The 13,748-nt window shown below is 48.9% G+C and overlaps 1 protein-coding gene across 2 annotated transcripts in view; it reads left to right on the forward strand.

Annotated features, from left to right (window-relative positions):
• Window positions 1-13,748, forward strand: part of MNT (MAX network transcriptional repressor) — a 52,516-nt gene that overhangs the window by 10,328 nt on the left and 28,440 nt on the right. The window contains exons 2-4 of one of the 2 annotated variants that reach the window (XM_033171960.1): window positions 5,749-6,328; window positions 8,144-8,185; window positions 9,115-9,226. In XM_033171960.1, the coding sequence (XP_033027851.1) occupies window positions 5,749-6,328; window positions 8,144-8,185; window positions 9,115-9,226 (734 nt within the window). The remainder of the gene's footprint in view (window positions 1-5,748; window positions 6,329-8,143; window positions 8,186-9,114; window positions 9,227-13,748) is intronic. The other variant, XM_033171961.1, reaches the window with a different exon arrangement.

A 13,748-nucleotide genomic window follows, 5' to 3' on the forward strand; every position in this document is an offset into this window, starting at 1 on the left:
ACCTCGGGTTAAAAACACCTCGGGTTACAAACACTTTGGGTTACAGACTCCGCTAACCTGGAAGCAGTACCTCGGGTTAAGAACTTTACCTCAGGATGAGAACAGAAATCGCGCAGTGGCAGCGGGGAGGCCCCATTAGCTAAAGTGGTACCTCAGGTTAGGAACGGTTTCAGGTTAAGAATGGAACTCCGGAATGAATTAAGTTCTTAACCAGAGGTACCACTGGCGACTGCGACCTTCATTTAAGGAGCCATTTGGTGCTTAGCTTATATATTTGAGTTTCTAACACTTTTCCTGAGAGGATATCCATGGGGGTGTGGTGGTAATAGGCAGTGAGACCCTGCAAAGTTCTTTGCCTCGTGGTTATTGAGCAAAATTGCAGTTGTAGTGTGGTCAGAGGTGATGGAGATGCTTCAGCAGCCCCTAGGCCCAGGGAGGCAGGACAGTGCTCTCCGGGTTGTTGCTGAACTACAACTCCCATCATCCATGGCCATTGGCCATGCTGAACTACAACTCCCATCATCCATGGCCATTGGCCATGCTGACAGGTGGTGATGGGAGCTGTAGTCTAGCAAAGGCCAAAGGCCTGGAAACTATGGTCAAAGGCCTGGAAATGATGCCTTATGAGGAACGGCTTAGGGAGCTGGGTATGTTTAGCCTGGAGAAGAGAAGGTTAAGGGGTGATATGATAGCCATGTTCAAATATATCAAAGGATGTCATATAGAGGAGGGAGAAAGGTTGATTGCTGCTGCTCCAGAGAAGCGGACACGGGGCAATGGATTCAAACTACAAGAAAGAAGATTCCACCTAAACATTAGGAAGAACTTCCTGACAGTAAGAGCTGTTTGACAGTGGAATTTGCTGCCAAGGAGTGTGGTGGAGTCTCCTTCTTTGGAAGTCTTTAAGCGGAGGCTTGACAGCCATCTGTCAGGAATGCTTTGATGGTGTTTCCTGCTTGGCAGGGGGTTGGACTAGATGGCCCTTGTGGTCTCTTCCAACTCTATGATTCTATGAACACCTGGAGGGCCACAGGCCGGTCCCCCATCCCTGCCGCAGGAGGGCTGACTTCTGGGAAAATGCAAATTGCACTTTAGGAAATATTTCTCCTTAGCAATGATGACAGTTAGGTAGTTTTAGACATCAGGAAGGGACGCCTGGCTTAGGCCTTCAGGGATGCTAAGGGGGTGCCTCACGGCAGTGTTTTATAGCCTCCCCTGGGATTCATCCTTGCATTGTGGATAAGCAATACTGACCAGCATGCCCATTTGGCAGAAAGGGGATTTGGAAGACTGATGCCCAAGGCTGTGAAACCTGCAGCTGAAGAGGGTGCTGAAACCAGCTCCATATCCCTCTGGGTCGTCTTGCTTTTCTAATTTTAAGAGCATGTGCACCTGTATACAGGAGTTTTTATTTATTTTTCTAGCCTGAGACTAGCAATTGGATTAGATACCTGAGTTTCTAGCACTGCTTTGGCCTCATATGTTCTGACCAGGTGAGAGGGGGATTCTGTCTTTTACAGGTGTGCGTTTCTTCCCTCGCTTCCACATGTGCTAAGGCATTGGGGGTCTCCCTAGACTTCTTCGCCATAAGTGGCGCCATTGCCCGTAGGTTGACCCGTGGTAGCCACCTGTAGAGCTGGCCATGGAATGTGACTTTGTGACGTCTTGGCGTAACTCTTTGGGTATGTTTATGTAACAGGAAGTGGGAAGAATGTTTTGGGATAGGAGCTGACTCAGTAGGTATGAGCCTCCATCTGCGTCAGGTGACACCTACCTGAACTCCCCACCCAGCTGGGCAGGCATGAGTCACTCTTGCTGCTAAGAGAGATCCCTAGAGCCACAGGTAGAAGATGTATCGCAGTGGTCAACCTCCAAAAACTTTCCTTCCTGTCTGTGGCTCCTCTGTTTCCTCGAGGAAGGGAACCCTCCACCGTGACCTGAGCTGTGTACACACCATACTTTTAAAGCACCCCCTAAAATTTTTAATAATCATGGGAATTATAGTTTCTTAAGGGTGCTGTGGTAAACTACAATTCCCACAATTTTATTTTTTGGGGCGGGTGGACGGTGTGCTTTAAATGTATGGTATGCATACAGCCCTTGTTTCATTCTTGGCCAGGTTAAAATTGCCACTCCCTACCACTATGAAGTGTTACAGTAGAAACTCAGATATATATCAGCAAGCTAATCGCCAAATGGCACCTTAAACCGAGGTTACGGTCACCACAATGGAATGTCAGGGCACCATTCCCTGCCCCCTGTAAGATTGTTATTATTATTGATTTAATTTCTATACCACTTTATATTTTAAAGAAAAAAAATCTCAAAGTGCTTTGCAACACTTTAAAACGTCAAACAAAACAATCCAGGATAAAACAAATTCAAGCTTCAAGGGAAGTATTTCAGAGCCTTCTCTAAGTGGCATTTTGCTTTCCCCCATATTTATTTATCTACTTAATTTATAGAGTTGCCCCATAGCAGAAGTACTCTAGGAAGCCAGTAGGGTGTAGTGGTTAGAGCAGGGGCCAGCAAACTTTTTTCAGCAGGGGGCCGCTCCACTGTCCCTCAGACCTTGTGAGGGGCTGGACTATATTTTTTTTTTTGGGGGGGGAGTGAACAAATTCCTATGCCCCACAAATAACCCAGAGATGCATTTTAAATAAAAGGACATGTTCTACTAATGTAAAAACACGCTGATTCCTGGACTGTCCGCAGGCCGGATTTAGAAGGCGATTGAGCCGGATCCGGCCCCCAGGCCTTAGTTTGCCTACCCATGGGTTTGTTAGACTAGGACCTGGGAGATCGGTTCGAATCCCCACTCAGCCATGAAGCTTGGAGTCAGTCCCAGCCTCTTAACCTACCTTATAGGGTCGTTGTAGATATTAACTTAAGATTTCTGGGAATTTTGCCTAGCTTCAAAAAACCCTTCCACCAGGTGCCACCTCCTACCCTGAGGGTTGACACTCCTAGTCCTTAAGGCGACAGAGGAAGGTCTGGATAATGTTATATGTCAGAGACTTCTGTTGGGAGCAGGATTCGCATCTGTGTATGTGTGTGAAGTGGGTGGTGCTTGGTTACAACGCCCAGTTCGGGGCTTCTTGGATCCGTCTCAGATGCGGAACAAACCAGGCATCCGTTGAGCCAAAACGCACCCGAGGCTTGCGTAACGCCCGTGAGCAAAGCGTGCAACGCTGCAGAATCCGAGCTTCGGGTCAGTTTTGCTGCGTTCTTCCCGGCTCGCCGATGCAGTTGCTCGATCCTGCAAACAGCACGGCAACTTTATTAAAGAGTCCGGCTGCTGGAATCCGCTCCCCTTTTCTTCTCTCCCCGCCCCAGAAGCTGGCATTCTGTACTGCAGATGCTGCATGCGACTTCATCATGAGGTCTTTTGGCCGTTTCCCGGTGTGGTGACGTGGGCGAGGGAGGTTCTCTCTGCCGCTTGGCTGCCGCTCAGCTGACCTGCCGTGTTGTCTTCTAAAGTGCACAGCAGGCAGACACGTGCTTGGGGCTGGTTCCCCCCCCCTTTCCCGGTGTTTTCGAGGGAGAGGGAGCTTTTTCCGCAGCCTCTTGCGGTTGAGTAATTCTCTCAGCTCACCTGCTCCAGAACTCTGGCCTGTTTTTCTCCTAGGTGGTGTGTGTATTTTTTTTTTTTTTAGCTGCTGCGTAAATATTCCTGGGGCCGGCGAAGGGAGACGATGGCCGTCCTCTGTGCAAAGGCATTGAGAACCTTGAGCTTGGGGTGGGGGAGTTTACTGTCTCTCCCCCCCCCCCACATAAGCCTCTCTCTCTGGCTTCCTAGAGGCATCTTGCTTGGAAATGGGGTTGATCCTGCAGTGCTTGGTTCTTGTCCACCACAATATTGTGACTTATCGCTCAGCAATAAGAATTGGCCGCAGAAGAAAGACCAAGGTGGTTGCGTGGGTCTAGCCATTTTGAACGTTTGTGTTTACATACCATGCCATCTTCACTTTGCTTTTGAAGTGGCTTCATATCATGGCTCCTCCCCCCCCCCAAATATTGGGAACTGTAGTTTATTAAGGGTGCTGAGTGGAGTTAGGAAGACACCCTGTTCCCCTCACAGAGAACTACAATTCCCCAAGTGGTTTTTAACAGCCCCCTCTGCCAAGGGATCGATCTCTGGGAATTGTAGCTCTCTTTGGGGATTAGCTGGGTCCCCTAACAAGTCTCAGCACCCTTACAAACTACAGTTCCCAGGTTTCTTCGTTAACCGCTTAAACTGGCAATACTGCTTCAAATGTATAATGCAGATGGGGCCTAAGACTCTTAAATCAGAGGGCGTTTGGGGACAGCAGATAACCCCCCCCCCCCCGCCCTTGTCTTCTGTCTGCCTTTGGTGCATATATCTTAACTGCTGTTTGCGTTTTTATGCTTTAGCTGTTAAGTATTTAATTGTACTGCTTTATATTGTTTAAAGCTGCCTCGTGGGTGTGCAGAGATGGGAGAGGCGGGGTTATAAATCTCTTCAAATGTATGGTTTTATTTGGCAAGGTGAGAGGAATAGGTAGATATATCGGCAGGGGACTCTGTGCTGGCTCTGCTGTGGGCAGCAGGCTGAGGTCAGCTGTATTGGCCACAGCTCCTGAGGTGCTGGGGTAAAAGCGCCTCATTTCCCATGATGAGAGCTGTGCCAGTTTCCCCAGGCCTCATGCTGGCTGCGGCCTACACAGCTTTTTTCAACATCCACGGTATATCGCCAGCCCGCGATGTTGAAAACCTGACATTGCCCAGCCCTGGCGGGGGACACACAAATCTCATTTATCGAGTTCAAACAGTGCGTTGTCAAAACACACGGCAGGCCAATGGAGGCCGCCGAGAAAGCTGCCAGGCTGAACTGGATTCCGCGGCAGCGAGGGGAACTGGTTTCACTGGTCTGTTTTCCCTGTCAGGAGAACAAAAAAAGAAAGAAACTAAATGGCTGTGAGGCAAAGCCAGGCTGGCTTCCATCAGGCCTCGGAGTCGCAATGAATACCTCTGAGCTTATGCAGAGTGTTCTTGCTGCTCTAGGATAATTGAGTCAGGCTATTGGTCCATCTAGCTCAGTATTGTCTGCACTGACCGGCAGCAGCTCTCCAGGGTTTCAGGCAGGGATTAGAGAAAAGGGGAATGATCTCTGTTCTAACCACTGCACCACACTGGCTTCCTAGAGTCCTTCTGCTACGGGGCAGCTATGTAAATTAAGTAGGTAGGTAGGTAAATAGATAGATAGATAGATAGATAGGGAAAGCAAAATGTCCATTAGAGAAGGGTGTGAAGTATTTTCCTTGAGGCTTGACTTGATTTGATTCTGGATTTTTAAAAAATAAATGCGCTGTAGACCACTTTGAGATTTCCCTTTTTCTTTTAAAATGTAAAGCTGTATAGAAATAAAATGCAATAACAACAAATCCCAGTGGGGGTGGGAAAGGTGCCTAGACATTTGGTTGTGGCGACTGAAGCCTAGGCTTTTAGGTGCCATTTGGCGATTAGTGCATATACCGTATTTTTCCGTGTATAAGACTAGGTTATTTTCTTGAAAAAATTAATCTTAAAAATTGGGGCCGTCTTATACATGGATACAATCTCGCCCCACTTTCTCAATTTGGAGTCCCAAAAAAGAGGGGGCGTCTTATACAGGGAAAAATACAGTAATCTTATAACACAGAGACCCTTGCTCTGCAGGAACAAATGTCAATAATGAGTGTGGTTCTTTCTCTCTCTCTCTCCCCCCCCCTTTCCCTTCTCGAACAGAGGAGAACGAGAAGCACGAAAAGCTACGCTTGGAGCGGGAACAGGAGCAGAAGAAGGCCAGCGTGCCTAGGGTTAACCATGTCGCTCGCCCTGAGGAGCCCCGCCTCGAAATGGCGGCCGTGCCCTTGTCTCCGCCTGCCCCGCCTCCGCCCCCTCCCCCACCGCTGGCGGCCCCCATCTCCGTCATCCCCATCCCCGTGGTCACAAGCCCCGCCCCTCCGGCGGCGCACAACGCCTTGTCTCCGCCCCTCATCCACCGCCACCAGCCGCTCGTGAGCGCTCCCGGCCTGGGCAAGGATCCCCCCCTGGCGGCCCCCGTTATCCAGAAGACCGGCCCCTCGCTTCTTCCGGACATCAAGGCCCCCACGCCCCCTTCCGGCAGCCCAAAGCAGCAGCAGCAGCTGCCTCACTATGCCACGCCGGTGCTAGCTATCTCGCAGCACCACATGGTCCAGCAGCCGATCCAGCCCCAGCCTCCCCCTCTGCAGCCCCACCAGCCGCACCACCAGCCCCTCGGCGTCAAGCTGGCTCCCTCGTCGGAGGACGTCAAGCCCAACGAGCAGAAGAAAAGGCCCGGAGGGTGAGTGCGGGGCAACTGGGGGGGCAGCTCTGGTGGAGTTGGAAAGGGGACCTACCCAGGAACCATTTAGTCCAACCCTCTGCAATGCCCGGGATCTTGCCTTGTTTTGTGCAGAACATTCCCACCCACCACAAACAAACAAACCCCACTAGGCCATTTGCAGCGGCTACAAATCTGAAGTGTGGGGAATGAGGGAAGCTTGGCTCAAAGAGGCTTTCATCCCTGCAGCTTGTCTCAAGTTGCATCATGATGTCTTTCCAGCATCAGGCAAAGACTAATAATAATAATAATAATAATAATAATAATAACAACAACAACAACAACAACAACAACAACAATAATAATTCCCTGGTCCTTCTGAGGGCCGCTCTTCTGGTTTTCATGCTGTGAGGTTTTCCTTTCGCTTTGTTGCTTATTTAAATAAATAAAAAGGAATGCCATTTGAGACCCTGTAGATCTGCTGCAGATGGGCGTAGATAGCCACTGAAGCAGGTGGACCAGTGGTTTGGCTTGACCCAAAGGCAAGCGTTTGTGTGTGGTAGACCACATGCTTTGCATTCAGTTGCTCCCAGGTTCAAGTTTGCTGTTGGAGGCAATATGCTTCTGAATGCAGGAAACGGCAGGAAGGGACAGCGCTGTTGCGCTCCGGCCCTGCATGTCGGCTTCCCCTAATTGGCCACCGTGAGAACAAGAGGCTGGGATACCTGAGCCATCAGCTTGATTCAACTAGGCTCTTCTTACGTTCCTGGGGAAATGCCTCCAGTAGAACGCTTGGAAGAGCCGAAAACACTTTTCTGCAGGCCAATGGAAAGAGGGATGGCTTGTTAAACTACTCTGGGAATTGTAGCTCTGTGAAGGGGATAGGAGCCTCCTCATGACCCTCTGCACCCTTAGCAAACTATGTTTCCTAGGATTCCTTGGGGGAAGCCATGCCTGTTTAAAGTGGCTTCCTTGTGCTTTAAATGTATTGTGAGGGCAGATCTATTGAAACGAGTAGATTTAATTAGTTGGGTCCCAGCAATTTCTTCTCTGAGGAGGAGGAATATTGGGTACAACCCCATATCTGTAAAATGGAAGAAGACCAAGCCATTCAGTTGAAGACTGTATTACCAACAGTGCGAGAGGATGCTGTTTGCCTCGTTCATCTGAATGCAAGCTGTTGCATTAGGGAACTTCTCTTCCTCTCTCCACCCCCCCACCCCAGTAAAAATGACCCAAGATTGTGCAGCGAGTGGGTCGTGTTGCTACTTTTCTGTGCTGCAGACAAAACCCAGCCCTTAGGGTTCAGCATGGAGATTTGTTAAGCAGCATGTGTTTCCCTCAGCAGGTTGACTGCAAACAGATGCATTTGTTGCCACGACAACAGGGGATGTGACAGTCGGTGTGCCACGCAAGCCTTGTGTGCCTGTGAAAACATGGGCTGTGGGACTGGGGTGTGTGTGTGTGTTCTGCTCCAAAGGACCCTGGGATAAGAAGGAATAATTTGAGTGAAGCACCTTAGCTTGTTACACATAAGAATGCGTAAAACTTTTTTTGCGAGAGAGATGGCATGAGAGAGAGAGAGAGAGAGTTTTATCCTTATTTTAAGGAATTCCTTCCATGTCTTATGTTCTGGCTTTGTTCCAGCTTCTAACAGCAAGTCAGCATGCCTGAATTGAGCTGCAAAGCCTTTGCAACAGCTGGCTCTCAAACACCCCCCACCCCCCAAAAAAATCTCCATTTGGAAACTTTTAGGTTTAAGTGCAGAGCTCTTCTGAAACCTGGTGCTGATGGTAAATTTTTATATTTTCTTCTTCTTCTTCTTTTGGACTTTAGGGTTGGCACCAGGGAAGTCCATAATAAATTGGAGAAAAACAGGTATGTAGCTTTTTTAACAAAAGAATGCAAAATGATAACCGGTTTTGCACATAACCAGTGGACTGTTTGGGTCGGCTGGAGGTTAGACCAGGGTGGGGGCATTCCAGCTGTTGTTTCAGGGGACACAGAGGTTTTCCGAGGGAGGTCAGTTATGGTAGGCGAGATTCTCTGATTTTTAAAAGCGGAGGAAATCAATTCAGACACTGTGGCAAACCACTGCTTTCACTAACCATAGTTCAGAACCCAAGCAATGGTTTGTTTTTCCAGATGGGCAGCAGGCAAACCAGGTACCAAAGCTGCCTGGTGCTGCTTTTGCTATCCCACCTGCTCAGCATTCCAGGTTGTAGCTGGTTTGTCAATACCTATGGAGACAAAAGTAATTTAAACAAACAAACAAACAAAAAATCCTTCCAGTAGCACCTTAGAGACCAAGTTTGTTATTGCTATGAGCTTTCGTGTGTATGCACACGTGTGGGTGAGGGTATTTTGCAGTGCCATTTTTCTAGAAAAAGAGGTGCCAGAACTCACCATGAACACCTTGTTCTCTTAAATTGGTAATGGCGCCCACCTGAGAGGTGCTGGAACTGAGTTCTGGCTGAAAAAAAGCCCTGGTGTTTTATACCTGTTCTGGCACTGCAGTTTCACTGCACTGCACTGCACTGCACTGCACTGCAGGCCTCTGGGTAGACCTGCTGTCCAGAGCAGGTACAAAAATCTTAGTTGCTGTACACATGCTATCCCTTGGCCAATCCGTCCCTGGAATTTGTTGAACTTCGGTTTCCAGCATCTGTCCGGTGGGTGCCAGGTTGGAAAAGCCTGCCTTAGGCTTGCATCAATGTGTTTCCTTGATTTGCTGTGACGGCGCACCCTCCCGCCTTGCTCCAAGTGTGCTGTGACCCAGGGGGTGACTTTGGGATTTGTTTCTGTAGACGTGCCCATTTGAAAGAATGCTTTGAAACCCTTAAGCGGAACATCCCCAACGTTGACGACAAGAAAACCTCAAACCTCAGCGTCCTAAGGAGTGCCTTGAGATATATCCAGGTAGGGGCCTGAAATTAGATATGTGTATGTATGTGTGTTTATTTCATTCATGGCTAGTTCTTTTTATATATACCTTCCTGTACCTTCAGATTACCATTGCAGGCTGTTCTCCACATTTCCCCACCCATTGAGGTGAGGCTGGGGGTTATTAAGGACATGGTCTTCTCAGTGGTGGCACCCTGATTGTGCATGGTTATAACCAGTGAGGCTCACATGGTGCCTTTGTTAGAATCTTTTGGGCATCAGGTGAATAACTTTTTCTCCCAGGCCTTTTAGGGCATTTCAGTTCTTGGAAATATTTTAATTCCTTTCTTCCTCCCCCCCTCTCTCCCCCCCCCCCCAGTCTCTGTGCTGGATTTTGTCCTGAACTTGCTGTTTTCGTTCATCTTATGCTGCTTTGTGATAGTTTGGTGCTGGTTTATGTGCTGATGCATAGCTTTTTGATCTGGTTATTTTCCTCAGTTACACTTGTATTACCGTTGGTGTGCCAATCGGGGGAGGGGGGGTTGCTTTGCTTGTCCCTGCTCTTACATGTGGGGAACAAACCACAATTCCCGCTTTGGACACAATGCTAAGCCAGCGTCTGTGATTTATGTCCCCACCCCACCCCACTCAGTAACGGAGAAGCAAAACAGCCCAGATTGGCATGTTTGCAGCAAGCCATTAACTGTGGTTTACCGTAACGTGCAAACTAAGTCTCTGAGATGCCTCTTAACTATGGCTTATCCATTTAGACACTGTTAAACGGTAGATGGTACAAACCACTGGTTTGCAAACCCTGCTTCGAACCATTGCTCCTGATCTTTGTTTGCAGGCAGATTGCAGACCACCACTTGTTGGGTTTAGAAAGATGGTTTAAGCGTCTGGGGGCGATGCCTGAATTCTGCCACATCTTTGCACGTCCAGATATGCATGTTTTTGTTAACGTTGCCAGGTTGCCGTTCTGCCTTCTGATACATTGAGTTGGATTTACCATGGGCAAACCCACCGAGAGATTCCGTTTGATGAAAAACCGGTGGTGAATCCTCCTAAAAGTTTGGGGTGTTGTTGTTTTGCGGGGGCAGTGTGTTTGGAGAGGGTAGGTTGCTGTTGGCTGAGTGTGTGCTGTAGTCTAGCTGATGAAGTCCTACGGGAATGAGTCAGAGGGCAGACGAGGGTCCCAGCTCATGCTTGGTGGAAAAAAGCGAGCATTGGGGTTTTACTGTAGTAGGCAGCACTGTTGGTGTCGGGGAACATGCCCGTTTCATTCTTGGAGTAGGATATGCAGTACTCATCTACTGCAGCTGTTCGTTGCAGCTTGTGCATGGTCCTGGAAACTGCTGTCCGTGCCACCTGTCCAGGGAGAGCTGCTAGAGGTGACTGCAGGACCAGCAAGGTGTTTGCTGCCTCTTTGGCCAGCTTCGTGCTGTTGACGGCACCTTCCTGTTTCTTGTGGGGTGGGTGCCTTCCTGTCTGCTTTTGCTTTGGATGCTCCATTTTCTAACCCGGAGCACAGGGGGTTGTTTCCATGCGGTTGCATTTGCGGAGGGTAAGACTGTGCTTTATTCCACTTTCAGGGGCAGTAATACTTCTGGATTCTAGTTGCTAAAAACTGACAGATAAGGAGAGTGCTGTTGTGCTCTGGCCTTGCTTGCAGGATTTATCTAGGCATCTGGTTGGCTGCTGTCAGAACTGGATGGGGCATTGGCCTCATCCAGCAGCTCTCTTCTTATGTTCTTATGTATTAGCAAGCGGAGAAACGTCTGTGGTTGGCAAGCATGCATCCTACACTGCAGTGTTGGTGTGGGAGTGGACGTCCTAGCAGGAAGACATGGGAATGACATCTCTTCCATTGAGCATTCGCCTGGCCCAGTGTGGCAACAAACATTTGTGAACCCCCAGATGTTGCTGGGAGCCCCAAATCCTGTCCATCCCAGCCAGCATGGCTGATGGCCGAGGGTTATTGGTCATTAATATCTTTTGAGTTTTTATAGACTTTACCTTTATCTCCTTTAATGTTTGGGATAAATGCCTTATACTGGTTTTGTTTTAAATGATTGGACAAAAAATTCTCCTGGTCTTTTACCACTCTCCCAGTACAGTCAAATCTCGTTTTGCGGACGGGATCCGTTCTGGAGGCCTGTCCGCAAGCCGAAAATGACACATCTCGAAGCACCATGTCTGCGCATGCTTCTGCGCATGTGCGAGTGGTGAACCTGGAAGTAACCCATACTTCCAGGTTTGCCATGGACGTTTGCCAAAGCGGATGCAAGTGGAGGTGGACGCAGAACGAGGTTTGACTGTATTTCTGTCTTACACAGGTGAGCATAAATTCTTATTTGCTTGGACAGTATATTATTTAGCTCAAATATCCTTTTTCTATTTCCTTATCTATCATGGTGGTTGGATTCCTGACCGTTCGAGCCCAAAGGTCTTTAAGTTCTTCTTTCAACAGTTCCCCCCCCCCACTTTATTCTTTATTTTTATACGACGGGTATGCAATTATTTGACCATGGATATATGCTTTAGATGCTTCCCATTCACCTATATGGGCAGAGGATTTGGGGGGTTGTAGTCCAGCCACGGGTTCCTCATCCCTGCTGTCACCAAAGGTTGACCCAAAAGAGAAGCTGCTGGGCTAGATGGTCTTTTTCTTGCTGCCATCCACCGCGACTCTTCTCCCATTGAGGGGTCAAGCAAGGGAGGCAGCACTAGGGAGCAGAACTCACAGTTTTGACGTCATAGGCCGGGATGCTGCAGGCGATGCAAAGCAGCACGTTCCATGAATGTAGATTTCCATCACTGGGCGACTGCCGGTCCCTCACAGGGCTCTTTTATTCTATGTGAATCCCCTTGTGAATGTATATTTTGGTCTCTCTCCATCACCACCCCCGGCTCGCTGGCTGTTCCAAAATGTTGGTGCCGTCCTTTGCTGTGCTTGCATCTCATTCTCCTTTCTCAGCTGTGACAAGCAGCATCTTACTATATTCCCCCAACGGCGACCGATCTCTCTCTCTCTCTCTCTGCCAGAGATGAACAGTGGAGAAAATCGGAGCCGGTGTCCTCAGATGCCTAGCAGACGTAATCCACGTGTTCCAGAAGCCAAAATATAATCCTTGCAGCAGCAAAAGCCATTTTCCATTCCCCCCCTCCTCCAACCCCCTTTGCTTTTCCATCATCCAGTTTCAGCTCGTTTCCGCATCACAGGGGACGAAGCCAAATTCCTTGTGATGTGCAGCCTCGTAATTTTAGGTTGTGAGCCCCAAGTATTCCTCAAGGAATTGGGGGGGACGGACACACGACAAGAGCTTTGTTTGGGAGTTCATCCATTGGTCACAGAGATAGCAATCGCTAGTCAAATCTTCTAGACAGCTACTGCATTCCCTGTAGCTGAAGGGAGGGGCGGCCCCTTTCACCGCTGGTTTCTTCCTGCTGACTGGGCACTGGGCTTTGGAAAGAGAGGGGGAAACTACTGTCGAGGCAGCAGTTTCTGCGTGTGCTTTAGAGGGAAGTGAGGGGCAGGTGGGGCTCATCCACCTGGAGAGGTAGCCCACCTAGGAGAAGGAAAACTCTGATCCTAAACCTCCACTGCCTTACGGCGATACTCATTTGTGAGAAAGCCTTCGGGAGTAAACTCCGAGGGAAAACCCATAACTTCTGACTTGCGGGGAGAAGAAAAGGCTAAGGAGTAAACCCTACACCAATCTGAAGAGGAGTCCCTGAGACAGTTGGATGGCGCTTTGCACATCTCCTTCCAGCAATTCCTGCAGCCAAGCCGGTGCCAAATATACTGCTCTGCTTTCCTTTGGACCACATCAGCGAGTCCGAGAGGGGGGTCTTGTTGTCTGGACAGCCCAGGACCTATATACACACTGCCCAGGCTTGCACCCTGGAGAGGTCACTTTGCTGCTGCTAATGCAGCAGAAACAACACAGGAGCAGTTAGTGTTTTACCGGTTTCTGTAGCCACAGCAGGCGCTGAGATTCCCCCGGAGGCGCACTCCATTGTCTCTCGAGACAGATGGAGGCCAATCACAGGCACACAGACTGTGGTGCTGCAGGGTGAATTCTGCTTTCTGAGAATCCCGAGTTTTCCATTGAGCTCCAAAAGTTCCTAGTCCTTATGGCTGTGACAGTATTGCGGTGGCTGCTAACTGACCATCCTTCTGTTAAACGGATGACTGTGTTAGGTTAATGGTGATTCATCAGCAGGCACTCTTAGCGGGAGATGGTCTCTCCTGATAGCAAGGAATATTTTCTCTCTCACTTTTGGAATGTGCTACCCATTGGAGCTTGGGGAAAAGGTGTGTCCTCATTCTCATGATATAGTCTGCATGAGTGAACACACGTCTTGCACACATTTGCTTGATCATGTGCGCTTTGCTCTTACACATCTTTGTGCAGAGCTGGGAACTCTTTTCCCCCCAGGGTTTCCAGTTGCAGTTTATTTATTTTCCATAATTTTCATTACATTTTCTGTTTTACATTTTAGAATATTCATTTAAACAACCTTAAAATATCAATGACTTCCCTTCTCCTCTTTC

Source organism: Lacerta agilis, chromosome 15 (assembly GCF_009819535.1).
Source record: "Lacerta agilis isolate rLacAgi1 chromosome 15, rLacAgi1.pri, whole genome shotgun sequence".
In the NCBI taxonomy this organism is placed as follows: Eukaryota; Metazoa; Chordata; class Lepidosauria; order Squamata; family Lacertidae; genus Lacerta; species Lacerta agilis.